This window comes from Saccopteryx bilineata, chromosome 9 (assembly GCF_036850765.1).
Source record: "Saccopteryx bilineata isolate mSacBil1 chromosome 9, mSacBil1_pri_phased_curated, whole genome shotgun sequence".
NCBI classification, from domain to species: domain Eukaryota; kingdom Metazoa; phylum Chordata; class Mammalia; order Chiroptera; family Emballonuridae; genus Saccopteryx; species Saccopteryx bilineata.
In genome coordinates this window covers 47,437,202-47,456,846 of record NC_089498.1, presented here as the reverse complement: position 1 = coordinate 47,456,846, position 19,645 = coordinate 47,437,202, and the positions used below count along the sequence as shown (strand labels likewise).

The following is a 19,645-nucleotide window of genomic DNA, read 5'->3' as shown; positions in this document are numbered from 1 at the left end:
ATCAACTCCCATATGTGCCTTGACCAGGCAAGCCCAGGGTTTTGAACCAGCGACCTCAGCATTTTCAGGTCGATGCTTTATCCACTGCGCCACCACAGGTCAGGCCTAGTACAACTGTTATGGAAGAAATTATAGTGGTTTCTCAGAAAATTAAGAATAGAACTACCATATGATCCAACATTCCCTTTACTGCGTATCTTCCCCCAAAACTTAATATCACTGGTATGTAACGACACATGAACCCCCCCCCCCCATATTTATCACAGCATTATTCACAGTGGCCAATACATGGAAACAACCAAAGTGTTCTTTAATAGAGGATTGGATAAAAAAGATGTGGTACATGTATACAAAGGAATACTATTCAGTCATAAGAAATGATGATATATTGCCATTTATGACAGCATGGATGGACTTTAAGAATATTATGCTGAGTAAAATAAGTAAATCATAAAAAGCTAAAAACCATATGATTTCACACATAGGTGAGATATAAAACTGAGACTTATGGGCACAGATAAAAATGAATTGGTTACCAAGTCAAGGGTGTTATGGGGGAGGAAGTGGGATAAAGGGATTAAAGAGGGACAAATATACAATGATGGAAATAGACTTGACTTCGGCTGATGGATATGCAACACAATCAACAGTTCAAATGCTATAGAAACATTTACCTGAAACCTATGTACTCTTACTGATCAGTGTCACCCTGTTAAATTGAATTTCTTAAATAAAATTTAAAAAAAACTAAACTAGACCACATCCTTACATCATACATAAGAATAAACTAAAAAATGGATAAAGCCTTAAATGTTAGACTGAAAATCATTAAAATCTGAAAATAAAACATAGGCAATAGACTCTCAAACACTTATTGTAGCAAAAATTTTTTGATATATCTCCTCAGCCAAGGGGAACAAAACAAAGGGAAAAATAAAGACATGGGAATACATCTATTTAAATAATATTTTCACTGCAAAGGAAACAATCAATAAAATGAAAAGACAGCCCACAGACTGGGAAAACATATTCAACAATGATACATCTGATAAAGGGTTAATATAAAAAATTTATAAAGAACTTCTAAAACTCAACACCAGGAAGGTAAACAATACAATTTAAAAATGCTATAGAAATGTTTACCTGAAACCTATGCACTCTTATTCATCAATGTCATCCTGTTAAATTTAATTTTCTAAATAAAAATTTAAAAAATTGGTATAAACTCTGAATAGACATTTTTCCAGAGAAGACATACAGATGACCAATATAAATATGAAAAACTGTTCAATGTCACTAATCATTAGAGAAATGCAAGTTAAAACCACAATGAAATATCACCTCACCTCTGTCAGAATGGCTGGCATTCATAAATCAACAAACAAGTGTTAGTGAGAATGCAGAGAAAAGGGAACCCTTGTGTGCTGTTGATGGGAATGTGGATCGGTGCACCCACTGTGGAAAACAGTAAGAGTAACTTCAAAAATTTAAAAATGGAACTGCCTTATGACTCAGCAATTCCACTTTTGAAAATATAGCTGAAGAAAACCAAAACACTAATTTGAAAAAGATATGCACCCCATGTTCCTTGCAGCATTATAAACCTTTATAAAATGTGGATATTAACCTCTTACAGATGTATTAGTGAATATATTCTCCCATGCAGTGGGTTGTCTTTATTTTGTTAATAGTGTCTTTTGCTGTGCAAAAGCTTTTTAGTTTGATGTAGACCCATTTGTTTATTTTGCCATTTATTTCAGTTGCCTGAGGATATATATGGGCAAAACTATTGCTATGAGACATGTTTAAGATCTACTGCTTATGTTTCCTCCCAAGATTTTTATGGTTTTGCAATATACATTCAAGTCTTTTATCCATTTTGAGTTTATTTTTATGAATGGTGTAAGTTGGTGGTCTAGTTTTATTTTTTTGTACCTGTCCATATTTCCCAACACCATTTATTAAAGAGACAGTCTTTACTACATTGTATATTCTTGCCTAAATTGACCATAAAGCATGGGTTTATTTCTGGATTCTCTGTTCTGTTCTATTGATCTATATGCTGTTCTTATGCCAGCACCAGGCTGTTTTGATTATATTGGCCTTGTAGTATAACTTGATATCAGGAAGTGTGATACCTTCCACTTTGTTCTTCATTGTCAAGATTGCTAAGGCCATTCAGGTTCTTTTATGGTTCCATATAAATTTTTGAAATATTTGCTCTATATCTGTAAAGTATGCCATTGGTATGTTAATAAGAAATGCATTGAATCTTTGGGTAGTATGAACATTTTAATGATGTTTATATTTCCTATCTGTGAACATGGTATATTCTTCCACTTGCTTGTATCTTTCTTGATTTCTTTTTTTTAATGTCTTATAATTTTTTGAGTACCAATCTTTTACTTCCTTGGCTAAATTTATTCCTAGGTACTTATTTATTTATTTATTTATTTATTTATTATTTTGTCACAATAGTAAATCACATTTTTTTCTTGAGTTTTTCTTTCTGGCAGTTTATTATTGGTGCATAAAAATGCCACTGACCCTGACCAGGTGGTGGCACAATGGATAGAGCATTCCTGACTGGAATGCTAAGGACACAGGTTTTTTTTTTTGTATTTTTCCAAGCTGGAAACGGGGAGAGACAGTCAGACAGACTCCCGCATGCACCCGACTGGGATCTACCCGGCACGCCCACCAGGGGGCGACGCTCTGCCCACCAGGGGGTGATGCTCTGCCCCTCCGGGGCATCGCTCTGTTGTGACCAGAGCCACTCTAGCGCCTGGGGCAGAGGCCAAGGAGCCATCCCCAGCGCCCGGGCCATCTTTGCTCCAATGGAGCCTCGCTGCGGGAGGGGAAGAGAGAGACAGAGAGGAAGGAGAGGGGGAGGGGTGGAGAAGCAGATGGGCACTTCTCCTATGTGCCCTGGCTGGGAATCGAACCGGGGACTTCTGCACACCAGGCCGACGCTCTACCACTGAGGACACAGGTTTGAAACTTGAGGTCGCAGCTTGAGTGTGGGCTCATCTGGATTGAACAGGGGCTCAACAGCTTGTGTGTGGGGTGGCTGGCTTGAGTGTGGGATCATAGACACGACCCCATGGTCGCTGGCTTGAGCCCAAAGGTTTCTGGCTTTAAGCCCAAGGTTGCTGGCTTGAACCCAAGCTCACTGGCTTGACCAAGGGGTCACTTGCTCTGCTGTAGTCCCCCCGTCAAGGCACATATGAGAAAGCAGTGAGTGAACAACTAAGGAGCCACAGTGAAGAATTGATGCTTCTTATCTCTCTTCTTTTCTGTCTGTTCCTATCTGTCCTCTGTCTCTGTCACACACAAAAAAATGCCACTGATTTTGAATATTAATTTTATATCCTGCCACTTTGCTGGACTTATCAGGTCTAGTAGCTTTTTGACAGAGACTTTAGGGTTTTTCCATGTACAGTATTACATCATCAGCAAATAATGATAGTTTTACTTCTTTTCCAGTTTAGATGCCGTGTGTGTGTGTGTGTGTGTGTTTTGTTTGTGTGTGTGTGTATGTGTGTGACAGAGAGAGAGAGAGAGAGAGAGAGAGAGAGAGAGAGAGAGAGACGGACAGGAAGAGAGAGAGATAGGAAGCATAATTTCTTTCTTGCAGCATCTTAGTTGTTCATCAACTGCTTTCTCATATGTGCCTGGACCGGGGTTGGGGGGCTACAGTAGAGCAAGTGACCCCTTGCTCAAGCCAACAATCTTGGGTTCAAGCCAGTGACCTTGGGCTTCAAGCCAGTGACCTTTGGGCTTGAGCCAGTGACCACAAGGTCATGTCTATGATACCATGTTCAACCTAGTGATCCCGTGCTTAAGCCAGCAATGTTGGGTTTTGAAACTAGGTCCTCTGCATCCCAGTCCAGTGCTCTATCCACTGCATCTAGTAAGGCTAGATGCCTTTTATTTCTTCTTCTTGTCTTATCTCTGTGGCTAGGACTTCCATTACTATGCTGAATATGAGTGGAAAAGAAACATTCCTGTCTTGTTTCTGATTTTAAAGGAATTGGTTTTAGTTTTTGCCAACTGACTATGATGTTGGCTGTAGGTCTGTCATATGTTTCCTTTATTATGTTGAGGTATATTCCTTCTATTCAGACTTTGTTGAGTTTTTATCATAAATGGGTGCTGGATTTTATCAAATGCTTTTGCTGCATCTATTGATATAATCATGTGATTTTTATCCTTCATTTTGTTTATGTGATGAATCAAGTTACCTATTTATGGATATTGTACCAGTTTTGCCTCCTTGGAATAAATTATACTTCATGGTGTATGATATTTTTAATGCATTGTCAGATTCAGTTTGCTAATATTTTGTTGAGAATTTTAGCATCTATGTTCAGCAGGGATACTGGCCTATAGTTTTCTTTTCTTTCTATGTAATGTCCTTACCTGGTTTTGGAATTAGGACAATGCATGCTTCATAAAAAGAGGTTAAAAGGTTTTCCTTTGTTGAAATTTTTGAAATTATTTTGAGAAGAATAGGTGTTAGCTCTTTGAATGTTTGCTAAAATTTGCCTGTAAGGCCATTTGGTTCAGGATTTTTGTTTGCTGGAAGTTTTTTAATAACTAATTTTTTAAAAATTTTATTTAGAAAATTAAATTTAATGGAGTGATATTGATCAATAAAAGTACATAGGTTTTATGTAAACATTTTTATAAAATTTGAATTGTTGATTATGTTTTGTGTCCATCACCCAAAGTGAAATCATTCTCTGTCACCATCTTCCATCCTGCTCCCCCACATCCTCTTCCTCCTGGTAACCACCTCACTTTTAACTATGTCCATGAGTCTCAGTTACATCCCACCTATGTGTGATATCATACAGTTCTTAGCTTTTTCTGATTTAATTATTTCACTCAGTATAATGTCATAAATGGCACTATGTTATTATTTCTTACGGCTGAGTAGTATCCCATTGTATATATGTACCATGTCTTCTTTACCCAATCCTCTATTGAGGGATACTTTGGTTCTTTTCATGTCTTGGCCACTGTAAATAATGCTGTGATGAACATGGAGGTGTATGTGTTTTTATGTACCAATGTTTTCTAGTTTTGGGGGTAGATATCCAGTAGAGGAATTGCTGGGTCATATGGTAGTTTTATTCTTAATTTTTTGAGAAACCACCATACTTTCTTCCATAATGGTTGTACTAGTTTGCATTCCCAACAGCAATGAATGAGACTTCTCTTTTCTCCACAGCCTCTCCAACCCTTGTTATTACCTGTCTTGCTGATAATAGCTAATCTAACAGGTGTGAGGTAATATCTCGTAGTTTTGATTTGCATTTCTCTAATAGGTAGTAAAGATGAGTATTTTTTCATGTCTGTTGCTCATTTGTATGTCCTCTTGAGGAAAGTGTCTATTCAGATCCTCTCCACATTTTTAAAATTGGATTGTGAGCTTGGTGAGTTTTTTTAAATATATATTTTGGATATTAAGTCTTTATTAGAAGCTATCTGTTTTGTTGTCAATTTTTTTTGTTGTGCAGAAGCTTTTTAGTTTGACGTAGTCCCATTTATTTATTTTTGCCTTTAATTTTTCTTGCCTTTTGGGTCAAATTCATGAATTATTTTCTACAGTCAAGGTCCATGAGTTTAGAACCTATGTTTTCTGCTATGTAATTTATTGCTTCAGATCTCATAATTAGGTCTTTGAAACATTTTAAATTAATTTTTGTGCAGAAGGACAAACTATAGTCAAGTTTCATTCTTTTGCATATGGCTTCCCAATTTTCTCAGCACCATTTCTTGAAGAGGCTTTCTTTTCTCCATTGTGTGTTTTTGGCTCCTTTAATGAAGATGATTTGTCCATATACATGTAGTTTTATTTCTGGGTTCTCTGTTCTCTTCCATTGGTCTGTATGTCTGCTTTTCTGCCAGTATCATGCTGTTTTGATTACCGCAGCTCTATAGTATAATTTGAAGTCAGGTAGTGTGATACCTCTGGCTTTATTGATTTCCCTCTGGATTGTTTTTGCTATTTAGGGTTTTTTATGGTTTTATAAAAACCTGGTAATTTTTTGTTCTATTTCTTTATAAAATGACATTGGGATTTTGATAAGGATTGCCTTACATTTGTGTATTTCTTTGGGTAATATAATTATTTTTACTATGTTGATTCTTCTAATCCATGAACATGAAATATATTTCAATTTCATTGTGTCTTTTTCAACTTTTTTCAGTAGTGTTTTTTAGTTTTCAGTATACATGTCCTTCACATCCTTTGTTAAGTTTATTCTTAGGTATTTTTTGTTGTTGTTTTTGTTGCAATTGTAAAAAGGAATTGTTTAAGTTTATTTTCTGATGTTTTATCATCGGTGTATAAAAAAGCCATGGACTTTTGTATATTGATTTTGTATGCTGTGACTTTACTCTATTGGTTTATTATTTCTAACAATTTTTGAGTGAAGTCTTTGGGGTTTTCTATACATAGGATCATTTCATCTGTAAAAAGTGATACCTTTACATTTTCTTTCCTGATATGGATGCGTTTTACTTTTTTTTCTTGACCGATTGTTCTAGCTAAAACTTCCAGAACTATGTTGAATAAGAGTGAAGAGAGTGGGCAACCTTTTCTTTTTCCTGATGTTAGAGAAAAAGCCTTCAGTTTTTCATTATTTAGTATGATATTAGGTGATGGTTCGTCATAGATGGCCTTTATTGTGTTGAGATATGTTCCTTCTATTTCCATTTTATTGAGTGTTTTAAATATAAAGGGATGTCATATCTTATCAAATGCCTTTTCTGCCTCTATAGATAGGCTCATATAAAGTTTGTTCTTTGTTTTGTTGATGTGGTTAGTATATTGATAGGTTTCCATATGTTGAACCATCCTTGTGCTCATGGAATGAATCCCACTTGACCATAAAGTATTTTTAAATTATTTTTATTTATTTATTCATTTTAGAAAGAGACAGAGGGGGGGGAGAGAGAGAGAGAGAGAGAGAGAGAGAGAAGGGGGAGGAGCAGGAAGCATCAACTCCCATATGTGCCTTGACCAGGTAAGCCCAGGGTTTTGAACCAGCGACCTCAGCATTCCAGGTTGACTCTTGATCTATTGCACCACCACAGGTCAGGCCAACATATTATTTTTTAATGTGTTGGATTTGCTACAATTTTGTTTAGGATTTTTGCATCTGTATTCATTAGAGGTATTGGTCTGTAGTTTTCTTTCAGATTTTAGTATGAGGATTATGTTAGTTTCATAAAGTGTGTTGAGGAGTATTGTTTCTTCTATTTTTGGTGAGACTTTGAGAAGGATAGGTACCAAATCTTCTTTCAATGTTTGATAGAACTCATTAGTGTAGCCATCTCATCTTGGACTTTTGTTTGGGGGGAATTTTTTGATAGTTGTTTGTATTTTCTCCCTGGTTATAAGTCTATTTACATTTTCTAATTCTTCATGACTCAGTCTAGGAAGATTGTATAGTTCTAGGAATTTATCCACTTCCTCGAGGTTGTTGAATTGGTGGTATGTAGTATTTCATAATATTCTACTATAATCTTTTGTATATATATGATGTCTGTGGTAATTTCTCCTCCTTCATTTTGGATTTTGTTTATGAATCCTTCCAATTTTTTCCATAGTGAGTCTAGCCAGTAGTTTGTTGATTTTATTAATCTTTTCAAAGAATTAGCTCTTTTTTATTATATTAATTTTTCTATAGTTTTTTGTTCTCCATTTTGTTGAGTTCTGCTTTAATTTTACTATTTCCTTTCTTCTGCTGACTTTGGGCTGCCTTTGTTCTTCTTTCTCTAGTTCCTTAAGGTGTGATGCTAGGTTGTTTACTTGGTATTTCTCTTGTTTCTTAATATAAGCTTGTAATGATATAAACTTCCCTCTTATTATTGCTTTCACTACATCCCAGAAAATTTGATATATATAGTCATTTTAATTTGTCTGTATATATCTTTTGATCTCTGCTTTTATTATTTTACTTAGTCATTTTTTAAAAGTCATTTCTTTACTTTGTTTTAGAGTTGAATTCAAATTTTAAACTTATGATCAGAGAATAGGCTTAGTGTAATTTTAATCTTTTAGAATTTGTTGAAGTTAGTTTTTGTTGTTGTTTGTTGGTTCATTTGTTTGTTTAGTGAGAGAAAGAGAAAAAGAGAGGGAGAGAGAGACAGTGAGAATGAAGAGAAATGGGAAGCATCAATTTGTAGTTGTGATACTTTTGTTGTTCATTAATTGCTTCTCATATGTGCTTGAACTGAAAGCTACAGCACAGCCAGTGACCCAGTGCTCAAGCCAGCAACCCTGGGTACAATCCAGAAATCTGGTGCTTTGAGCTAGTGACCTCTGGGCTCAAACTAGTGACCATGGGGTCATGTCTATGATCCCTCATTCAAGCGGTGACCCTGAGCTCAAGCTGATGAGCCTGCATTCAAGCTGGTAACCTCAGGATTTCAAAGCAAAGTCCTCAGCTTCCCAAGTCTATTTACTGTACCACCACCTGGTTAGGCTATTGAGGTTAGTTTCATGGTCCAACATATGGTTTATTCTTCAGAATGTTCCATGCAACTGGAAAAAATGTATAATCTGATGTTCTAGGATAAAATGTCCTATAGATGTCTATTATGTCCATTTGATCTAGTGTGTCATGTAAGGTCGATATTTATTGATTTTTTTTTTTGCTGTGATGATATATCTAAAAATATCAATGGTGTGTTGAGATCTCTAAGTATGATTATGTTTTTGTCAGCTTCTATTTTTAGATCAGTTAGTAGATGTCTTATATATATTTGTTGCTTCCTGATTTGGTGCATATATATTAAGAAGTGTTACGTCTTCTGATATAGTGTCCCCTTTATAATTATAAAATGTCCATCTTTGTCTCTTTTTACAGTTATCTTGAAGTCAGCATTGTCATATATTAGTATGGCCACACCTACTCTTCTTTGGGTATTATTTTCTTGGAGAATTGTTTTCCAGTCTTTCACTTTGAGTCTACTTTTGTGCTTGAAGCTTAGATGAATCTCTTGAAGGCAGCATATGGTTGGGTTTAGCTGTTTGATCCAATCTGCTACTCTGTGCTTCTCTTTTGGTGAGTTCATTTCATTTACATTTAGGGTAATTATTCATGCTTGAAGGTTTCCTATAGTCATTTTATATTTTGTTTTCTGGTAGTTCTGTGTCTCCTTTGTTTCTTCTCTTTTGTGTTTCTGTCAGTTGTTTTTGTTTGGTGGTATTTAATGTTTCTTTCCTCTGTTTATTTCTTTTTTTAAGCTATGTGTTGCATTAGTGACTTTTTGTGGGTGATTATTAAGAAAAAAGCCTTCATATACAAAAGACCTTTGTCTTACATGTGCTTCTGCACTTCATTCTCCTTTGCTATTGCATACCTTTATCCTCTCTGCTTTTATGTTATTGTTGTCACAGATTATCCTTGTTTTTATTGTGACCTTATTGGAGATTTTACTTGTGGTTTTTTGTGTGTGTGTGTGTGTGTGTTACAGAGTCAGACAGAAGGACAGATAGGGACAGACAGGAAGGGAGAGAGATGAGAAGCATCAATTCTTTGTTGCAGTACCATAGTTGTTCATTGATTGTTTTCTCATATGTGCCTTGACTGGGGGGCTACAGCAGACCAAGTGACTCCTTGCTTGAACCAGCAACCTTGGGCTCAAACTGGTGAGCCTTGCTCAAACCAGATAGGCCTGCGCTCAAGCTGGTGACCTCGAGGTCTTGAACCTGGGTCTTCCGCGTCCCAGTCCGACGCTCTATCCACTGCACCACCACCTGGTCAGGCTACTTGTAGTTTTGATTTGTTTTGTTCTTTGTGTCTGGTTGAATAACTCCCTTGAATATTTCCTGCAGTGGGGATTTTCTGGAGATAAATTATCTTAGCTTTATTATGTCTACAAAAGTTTTTATTTCTCCTTCATATTTGAAGGATAACTTTGATGGATATAGTGTTCTTGGCTGGCAATTCCTCTCTTTCAGTACTTTGAATGTTTGGGTTTACTCTCTTCTAACTTGTAGTTTCTGCTGAGAGATCTGAGATAAACTTATGGGCTTTACTTTATAAGTTATGTTTTTCTTTTCCCTAACTGCCTTAAGAATTTTATCTGTCATCAATTTTTGAAAATTTTATTATGATGTGCCTTGGAGTACATCTGTTAGGGTTGAACAGAAAATTCTTATCAATTGTTTGTTTGAATAAGCTTTTCATTCCCTTCTCTCTCTTCTTCTTCTTCTGATATACCCATTATTCTTATATTGCTTTCTCTGATAGAGTCAGACAATTCTTGTAGTTCTATATAATTTTTAAATTCATGAGTATCTCTTTTCTTCTCTCTAGCATCTCTGGTTGCCTTTCTTTGATGTCTCTGAATCTCTCTTCTATCTGACCTGTTCTATTAGCTAAAGTATTCATTTTGTTCATTAATTTGTGTTTGAGCTCATTAAATTGCCTATTAGCACTTTCTACATTTTATTGAATATTTTCATAACTTTTTTTTTCATTTTTTTTTCCTGAAGCTGGAAATAGGGAGAGACAGTCAGACAGACTCCCGCATGCGCCCGACCGGGATCCACCCGGCACGCCCACCATGGGGCGACACTCTGCCCAGCAGGGGGCGATGCTCTGCCCATCCTGGGCATCGCCATGTTGCGACCAGAGCCACTCTAGCGCCTGGGGCAGAGGCCAAGGAGCCATCCCCAGCGCCCGGGCCATTTTTGCTCCAATGGAGCCTTGGCTGCGGGAGGGGAAGAGAGAGACAGAGAGGAAAGCATGGCGGAGGGGTGGAGAAGCAAATGGGTGCTTCTCCTGTGTGCCCTGGCCGGGAATCAAACCCGGGTCCTCCGCACGCTAGGCCATATTTTCATAACTTTAATTTTGAATTCTTTATCATTTAACTCTAAAGTTTTTATGTGACTAATATTGCTTTCTGTGGATTTTTCTTTTTCTTTCTGAACTATGTTGCTTTCTTATGTAACCATGGCTTCAATTTCTTCTTTCTTGATGGCGTATGGGTGGGGTATTTTAAAAGATCTAACAAAAAAACTAAAAAATTGAAATACAATAAAAACTTTAAAATAATTAAAAGTAAAATAAAAATGCACAAAGAAATAAAATTTCCCCTAAAATAATCTAAAGCAAACAATACATTCAAAAAATAAGAATAAAAATATAAAATTAAAGAAAATGAAGTTTAAAAAAAGATTTTAGATTATGTCAGAATAATGGTGGCATGAGAGAAACTCTTGATCTCGTCCCATAAAATTTCAACAAATTGTGGCCCTTACTAGTGTCTCAGTAGATAGAATATCACCAGGCATATGGATATTCCAGGTTTGATTCTTGGTAAGGGCACACAGGAGAAATGACCATTTGCTTCTCTCCCCCTTCCTTTTCTCCTTTTCTCCATCTTCCCCTTGCACAGTCAGTGGTTCAATTAGTTTGAATGTGGCCCTAGGTACTGAGGATAGTTTGGTTGGTTTGAGTGTCAGCTTCAGGTGCTAAAAATAGCTCTGTACTCAAGCATTGGCCCCAGATATGGTTTCTGAGTGTATCCAGGTTGGGCACAGCATGTGCAAGATTCTGCCTATCTCCCCACCTCTCAGCTAAAAGGAAGAAATATACAATGAATTGTATAGCTATAATACAGTGAAGCAAATCCAGATGGACTCGCAGGCTTACCTGAAAGATCCTTGAACCAAATGGACTAAAGATGAGAAGGGTTGAGAAGGGGAATGGAAAATAAGATGATTCGCAGTTAGCTCTGGAGAGGAGGCCCATACTATCTGGGTTTTAGTCTGCTGGGTCTCTTACAGGAGAGAACCCTGAGTGATTGGTATTTTTCTTCCAGGGCTCTAGAGAGGAGGGAAGCTTAAACTATCTGGGTTTTGTCTGCAGGAGCTCAGAGAGGTGAGAAGCCTGAAGTGACTAGGTCTTATTTTTCCAGAAGGAGCCATGAGATTGAGGGGCAGAAGGGAGAATACTAAACTAAAGTGGTGGCAGAATTAGAGGTCATGACCAGTGGCCCTGCTGTCTTCCCACAGTGCACACTTGACAAAGAGACAGAGAAAACCAAAGTGTGACCCCTAGCCTCCCAGATCCCACCTCCCTCAACTCACAGGTATGAAGAGTGGCAGAGACTTCCACCACAGCTAACTCTCCAGACCCATAGAGGTGCCTGTGTCTAGTATCTGGTCTGTCTAGATGTGAGGAGGAGCACCAAAGGCCTAAGATCACCATTATTAAAGCCATAAAGTCCTTAAAACACATCTCACCCACCAATTCTACTGCAGCCTCACCTACATCATTGGGACTATAAAATCTCAGTGAAGGTCAATCCAGGAATTTAACAGAGCTGAAATGTGTAATGCAGTGCCAACTACTAGACGAAAACAGAAAAACCTCTCAAAACTGAAATCTTTTTTGAAATCTTTTTTTCTTTTTTCCTATTACTTTTTTCCTTTTTCTTCTTTCAATTTTATTTTAATTAATTTTAATATTTTTATTCATATTTTTCGGTGTGCTTTTTACTTTTATATTTGGTTTTCTCTCTGGTTTGTGGATTTTCTTTTTTACCTTTCATTATTTTTAAATTGTTTCTATTTTTATTGTATTTTATGTTTTTACTTTTTTAGTGTTTTTTTTTTAGATTTCTTAACAATACCACTCTCAAATGCCATCAGAAAGAAGTAAACAAATACCATGTCTACACAAAAAAGAAATATAGTTCAGAAATACAATAAAAAGTTTCCAGAAAGCAATCTTAACACATGGAAACCTTGGAGTTAAATTATAAAGAATTCAAAATTGAAGTTCTGAAAATATTCAAAGAGATGTGAGAAAACAGTGACAGGCATTTTATGATCTCAAAAGACAAATTAATGAACAAAATTAGTTCTTCACCAGAGATTGAAACTTTAAAAACAGAGATGAAAAACTCAATATACGAATTTAAATCTGAGGTAGCAAATTTAGCTGATATAACAGGTGTGATAAAGGAGAGACCTAGTGACATTGAAAACCAGCAACTCGAGATGCTACAGAGAGAAGGAGAGAGAGATTCAGAAATTTAAAAATCTAAGATATCTCTATGCCATGACCCACACGACAAGTCTATTCCAAGGTCTCAGGTGGGAATGGTACGAAAATGAATGAGAAATAGACAAAGACTTAAAGACATATATGAGATGGGTTTTGGGAGGATGCCACAGTTCCTTGCCAGCAGTAACTCCTGTCCTGGCTGAGCCAGAAAAGTATGCCACCCCCAGAAAACATCCTTCTTTATTTACTGAATGAGGTGGGCCATTAACAAATCAATCATGTTTCCAAGGCAACACAAGAAAACCACCAGGTGCAGAAAACCCCCCATCATCTTAACTTTACACAAAGAAGTAACTAGCTTCCAGTCCTTCCAGGGAGCATGGGTGGGCAGGACAAGTACTGAAGCACAGCCCTTTGCAACTTAATCAGGCAGGTGAGGTGGGGGGTGGGCAGACTGTCGGCTTACAGTCAGCTCTCAGCACCTCTGTCCAAACTGCAAAATACCCTGTTGATTTTTCGGTCCCCAACATCTCTTCAAGAATTTCTGACTTCATCAGAAAGAGCAACATAAAAATAATAGGTATATCGGAAAAAAAGAGAGGGAGAAGGAAATGGAGAGCTTATACAAACAAATAATTGATGAGAACTTTCTAAGCCTATGGAAAGAATTAGATTCTTGGATCCAAGAAGCAAACAGAATGATGAGTTACCTCAACTCTAACAGACCTTCTTTAAGGCACATTGTAATAAAATTGTCAAAAATCAATGACAAAAAAAGAATTCTCAAGGCAGTTAGGGGAAAAAAAACATAACATACAAAGTAAGGTCCATTAGCTGTCATCAGACTTCTCAGTAGAAACTTTATAAGCCAGATGACAGTGGACCCAAATATTCAAAGTACTGAATAAGAGGAATTGCCAACCAAGAATACTATATCCAACAAAGTTATCCTTCAAGTATAAAAGAGAAATAAAAACTTTTACAGACATACAGAAGGTAAGGGAATTTGTCACCAGAAAAACCCCAGCTGCACAAAATATTCAAGGAGCTTATTTTTTATTTTTTTGTATTTTTCTGAAGTTGGAAATGGGGAGGCAGTCAGACAGACTTCCACATGCGCCCGACAGGGATCCACCTGGCATGCCCACCAGGGGGCAATGCTCTGCCCATCTTGGGGCCTTGCTCTGCCGCAATCAGAGCCATTCTAGCGCCTGAGGCAGAGGCCACAGAGCCATCCTCAGCGCCTGGGCCAACTTTGCTCCAATGGAGCCTTGGCTGCGGGAGGGGAAGAGAGAGACAGAGAGGAAGGAGAGGGGGAGGGGTGGAGAAGCAGATGAGTGCTTCTGTGTGCCCTGACCAGGAATCGAACCCAGGACTCCTGCATGCCAGGCCGACACTCTACCACTGACTGAGCCAACCGGCCAGGGCTCAAGGAGGTTATTTAACAAGATACAAAGGACAAAACAAATCAGAACTGTAAGAAAAACTCCCAAGAGGTCACAATAAAAACAATGATAATCAATGACAACATAAACATAAAAGGGGAAAGGATAAAGATCTGCAGTAACAAAAGAGGATGGAGTGCAGAAACATGCATAAGACAAGGACTGTTTATATGAAAAACTTTTTCTGTTATATAACTTAATTGTAACCACCCACATAAAGCCACTACTAAAACATATAGCTTTTTTTAAAAAAATAAACAATTGAAAGAAGTATGGAATACCACCAAACAAAAGCAACTAACAGAAACACAAAAGAGAAAACCAAAATGAGACGCAGAGCTACAAAAACCAAAACATAAAGTGTCTACAGAAAACTCTCATATGTCATTAATTACCCTAAATGTAAATGGACTAAAGTCACCAATGAAGAGGCACAGAGTACTGGGTATCTACCTCAGAAACTTGAAAACATGGTTACATAAAGACACATGCATCACCATGTTCATTGTAGCATTATTCACAGTGGCTGAGACATGAAAACAACAAAAGTGTCCGTGTGTGTGTGTGTGTGTGTGTGTGTGTGTATGTGTGTGTGTGTGTGTGAGAGAGAGAGAGAGAGAGAGAGAGAGAGAGATAAAGAGATGGACAGATGGGGACAGACAGACAGGAAGAGAGAGAGATGAGAAGCATCAATTCTTTCTTGTAGCTCCTTAGTTGTTGAGTGATTGTTTTCTTATATCTGCCTTGATTGGAGGCTACAGCAAAGAGATTGACCTATTGCTCAAGCCATTTACCTTGGGATCAAGCCAGCAACCTTGGGCTTCAAGCCAGTGACCTTTGGGCTCAAGCCAGCAACCATGGATTCATGTCTATGATCCCACACTAAAGCCAGCAACACTGCCGAGAAGCCTGGGCCCCAGCTCAGGAGAACTGGCCTTTGGATCTAGACATAGGACAGAGATCATGAGTTCAGAATGGTAGCATCCTATACACCACTATTCTCCAATGTGCTTTTTAAAAACCTAACATATTGAGCAATTAACTTATACATCCAGTATTTGCAGAGTGCCTATTGTGTGCCAGGAACTGTTGTAAGCACTAGGGATATGTCACGGGACAAAACAGAAAATCCTGTGCTCAGAGGAAAGGAGATAATGAACAGATGAACAAATCAATCTCTAATAAACAAAAGGGCAGGTGACTGAAAGTTCTAAGAAGGAAATTAAATCAGAGGAAAGGAGACTATTTTTCCTATTCTGGTTCATTTTTATTATGAAAAATTTTCAAATGTATATAAAAGCAACCAGGAATGTATGATGAACTCTCATCCAGCTTCCACAGGTTTTAGGGTTTTGTCCCACTTCAAATACAGACATTTTCATATTTTCTTGCATACCTGCAATGCTGTTGTTACACTGAATGGAATTGTCATTTGGATTGGTATTTTGGAGAAAATGGTCCAGAAAGGATTCTATGAAGAGATGACATTCATTTGTTTAACTATTTATAGAGCACCTAGATTGATATATTTTTTTATTTTTCTGAAGCTGGAAATGGGGAGAGACAGTCAGACAGACTCTGGCATGTGCCCCACCGGGATCCACCGGGCACGCCCACCAGGGGCGACGCTCTGCCCACCAGGGGGCGATGCTCTGCCCCTCTGGGGCGTGGCTCTGCCGCGACCAGAGCCACTCTAGCGCCTGGGGCAGAGGCCAAGGAGCCATCCCCAGCGCCCGGGCCATCTTTGCTCCAATGGAGCCTTGGCTGCGGGAGGGGAAGAGAGAGACAGAGAGGAAGGAGGGGTGGGGAGAAGCAAATGGGCGCTTCTCCTATGTGCCCTGGCCGGGAATCGAACCCCGGTCCCCCACACGCCAGGCCGACGCTCTACCACTGAGCCAACCGGCCAGGGCTAGATTGGTATTTTTGATAAGATGGTCCAAGAAGGATTCTCTGGAGAGATGACATTCATTTGTTTAACTATTTATAAAACACCTACTGCATGTCAGGCAGTGTTCTAGGAGTGAGGCTCCCTAAGTGAAGGATACTTGAGCATACACTTAAAGCAACTGAAGAACAAGTCAGAGCAGGTATCTGTGGGAATAGCAAGCCAGGCAGAGGGAACAGCAAGTACAAAGGCCCTGGGGTAGGACAGTTTGAGGAAGAGTGAGGACACTAGTGTGGCTGGAGTAGAGTGAGAATGGAGAGGAATTGAGATTAGCCAGATCCAGTTGTGCCTTGTGGTTCATGGTGAGGAGCTACGTTAGGAGCAGAGAAGCGATAGGACAGTCTCTAGCATGTGGTTCCAGAGGGCAGGAATTTCTGTCTGTTACATTTGTAGTAAGTCCCCTGTAGTCCCCAGCCCAGCACACAATAGCTCAATAAACATTTGTTGCACATATAGAACATACCAGTACACATGGAACTGCAATGTTTTTTATGTTCCAGTGTATGGATGTGCCATGATTTATTTAGCTATCCCCTGTGGATGGTTACTTGGCTTTTTAGAGGCTTGTTTTGAACACTGCATAAGATACTATTTATTGAGATACTGTTAGCACAGTGCTTGACTAGAGGAAGTGCTTTATCAGTGTTGGCGATTATCAGTACTACGACCATGACTGTTGCTGCTGTTGTTATCACAGGGGTTGCAAGGGAGACCAAGCCAGGCAGGGGGAGACACACGCACACATCCCGGGGAGGGTGGGCATGGGCAGCCCTTCGAGGCCCCTCCACCCTCATGATCTGGGTTCCTCACCCCCTGCCCACAGCTCCACGGAGAAAAACTGCTGCGTGCGGCAGCTCTACATCGACTTCCGTAAGGACCTGGGATGGAAATGGATCCACGAGCCCAAGGGCTACCATGCCAACTTCTGCCTGGGGCCCTGCCCTTACATTTGGAGCCTGGACATGCAATACAGCAAGGTGAGTCTGGCCCACTGGCTGGAGGTAGCAGAGGCCGAGGGAGGGGAAGGAGAGAGATACAGTCGGAGTGTGAGGAGAGGAGGAGATATAGAGAGACAGAGAGACGGCAGGAGGGAGTGATAAAGAGATGAGAGCGAAGCTAGAGACCTGATCTGCGCAGTTAGACACGCAGCGCGGCGGGGTGGGAGATAGAGATACGGGGAAACCTGTAGGGAGGGAGTAGCTTGGAGCGGGGAGAGGCGAGGAAATGGAAGGAAAAAGAGAAACTAGAGACAGAATGGGAGAGAAAAAAGCAGGATGGCACAGGCCTATACAGAGCCTGAGTTGAGAATATGGGAGGAGAAAGAAAGACTGAGATAGAAGCCAGAGTGGAAAATGGGGACAGGCAGAGATTGAGACCTAACCGGGTGAGATGAGACGTAGAGAGGGAGCAGCTGACGGAGTGCGGGCACTCTCCCGCGACCCCCAGCCCTGACCCGTCCCCCTGCCCTCAGGTCCTGGCTCTGTACAACCAGCACAACCCGGGCGCGTCGGCAGCGCCGTGCTGCGTGCCGCAGGCGCTGGAGCCGCTGCCCATCGTGTACTACGTGGGCCGCAAACCCAAAGTGGAGCAGCTGTCCAACATGATCGTGCGCTCCTGCAAGTGCAGCTGAGGCCCCGTCCTCCGCCCGCCTCGCCGGGCTGTGTTTAAGGACACCCAAGCCCACCTGGCAGCCCATTAAAGGTGTAGAGAGGACTGGGATCTCTGTATCGTTGGGTGCCTGACAGCTTCTCACTTCCGATGTTCCCGGACTCCTGCTCCATCTGCCTCCTCCTGTCTTTACTATTCATTTGCCCCTCAGACACTTACCAAGCACTTATTATGTTCCAAGTACTCGTGGTAAACACTAGATTTATTTATTGAGCACCTTGGGCCTTGTTCTAAGTGCCTATGTTAATTAACTCATTTAACCGCTGTAACAAAGCTCTGAGATACTGTGGACTCTAATAAAACCCACTTTAAAGGTGAGGAAGCTAAAGCCCAGAGATGTTGAGGGAATAGTTCCTGTCCACCAGGAACCTACTTTCTGGGGAAGATACAGACAAGGTAAGTGGCATGAAGACAGGAAAGCAAGATGGAGGTAGAGAGGAAGGAGGGAGGGCTTCTCAGAGGAGGTGGCATTTGGAACTTGAAGGCAGCTTGGAGGAGGATGAGGGAGTGTCCTTGGCAGGACAAAAAGAAAGGCCTGGAAGTGAGGATGAAATTGGGGTGAGGGAGGGAGGTACAAGGCCAGTGTGGTTGGAAGGGAGGGGCAAGGAGAAGGGTGTCAGGAGCTGAGTCAGATGGTAACACTCACAGGCCAGAGCGTAATAACAATCCTCCATGCCAGGTACGAATCTACCAGATCACTGCATTCTCCCCACAGCACAGCAGAACAGGGCTTGGCAAACTATGGCCTGCAGGCAAATTCTGACCCTCTGCCTGTTTTCTACAGGGCAGGAAGTGGGGCTGGGGGAGGCCAGCTCAGGCTTTCCTGCCACCTCCCCCAGACAGGCCTGTGACAGGGGTCTGTGAGTGAGACAGGGGCAAGTCCTTGTCTCCTAATCTCGACTTCCCGAGTGTTGGTGTTTCTTTTCTTAAACAAGAAAAAAAATATTGAATTTAGAGAGGGAGGGAGAGCTATATAGACAAATTATGGCTTTATTCCTGTGTGTGCCCCGACTGGGGATCAAACCCACAACCTTTGCATATCAGGGATGATGCTCTTAACCAGCGCAGCTACCTGGCCAGGGTGGTCTCTTGTGTTTCTAATGTTAATTTGAGTGAGTTCAGAACTTTTTTGTGTGTGTTGTCCTCAAGTGTTGTGGCATAAATTTTGTGTCTAGAATGGGGGTCTCTCATATACCAGCTGGGTGCCCATGGGCTGTGTTGGGTGTTGATGGGGATTCTCAATGTGTGTTGGTGACTGCTGCATTCCTGGTGTGCACTTGGTGTGTTCTCTGGGCTTTGTGACCCGATACTTGTGACTTGGGAGGGTCTATGTGTACAAGTGGGTCGTATGCCTGGCATGTCTTGTCTAAATTTTTTCTTAACATCTTTGCTGTTCTTCTTGGTTTTGAGTTTGTGCATCCTTAGTGTAAGTTTGACATGAAATGTGGGTGTTTTCTGTGTATGCTTATGGGTCTGTAAGAAAGGAGTGTTTCTAAGTGCTGTTTCTTACACGAGCTGTATTCAGGGTGTGTGTGTTCCTAGTTGTG

At 40.0% G+C, this 19,645-nt stretch overlaps 2 protein-coding genes across 2 annotated transcripts in view; both read left to right on the top strand.

The window, feature by feature from the left end:
• TGFB1 (transforming growth factor beta 1) overlaps nucleotides 1–19,645 on the top strand; it is a 391,513-nt gene that overhangs the window by 358,192 nt on the left and 13,676 nt on the right. The window lies entirely within an intron of this gene.
• On the top strand, nucleotides 17,061–18,086 carry LOC136312938 (transforming growth factor beta-1 proprotein-like). The gene is made up of 2 exons (XM_066242941.1): nucleotides 17,061–17,407; nucleotides 17,902–18,086. The coding sequence occupies exons 1-2, from the start codon at nucleotides 17,192–17,194 to the stop codon at nucleotides 18,058–18,060; spliced, it is 375 nt and encodes a 124-aa protein (XP_066099038.1). The 5' UTR covers nucleotides 17,061–17,191; the 3' UTR covers nucleotides 18,061–18,086.

Coding starts and splice junctions, on each gene's coding strand:
- LOC136312938 (XM_066242941.1), top strand. CDS start 17,192: ATGGGCAGCCCTTCGAGGCCCCTCCACCCTCATGATCTGGGTTCCTCA. Junction 17,408..17,901: donor TGGACATGCAATACAGCAAG/GTGAGTCTGGCC, acceptor CCCTGCCCTCAG/GTCCTGGCTCTGTACAACCA.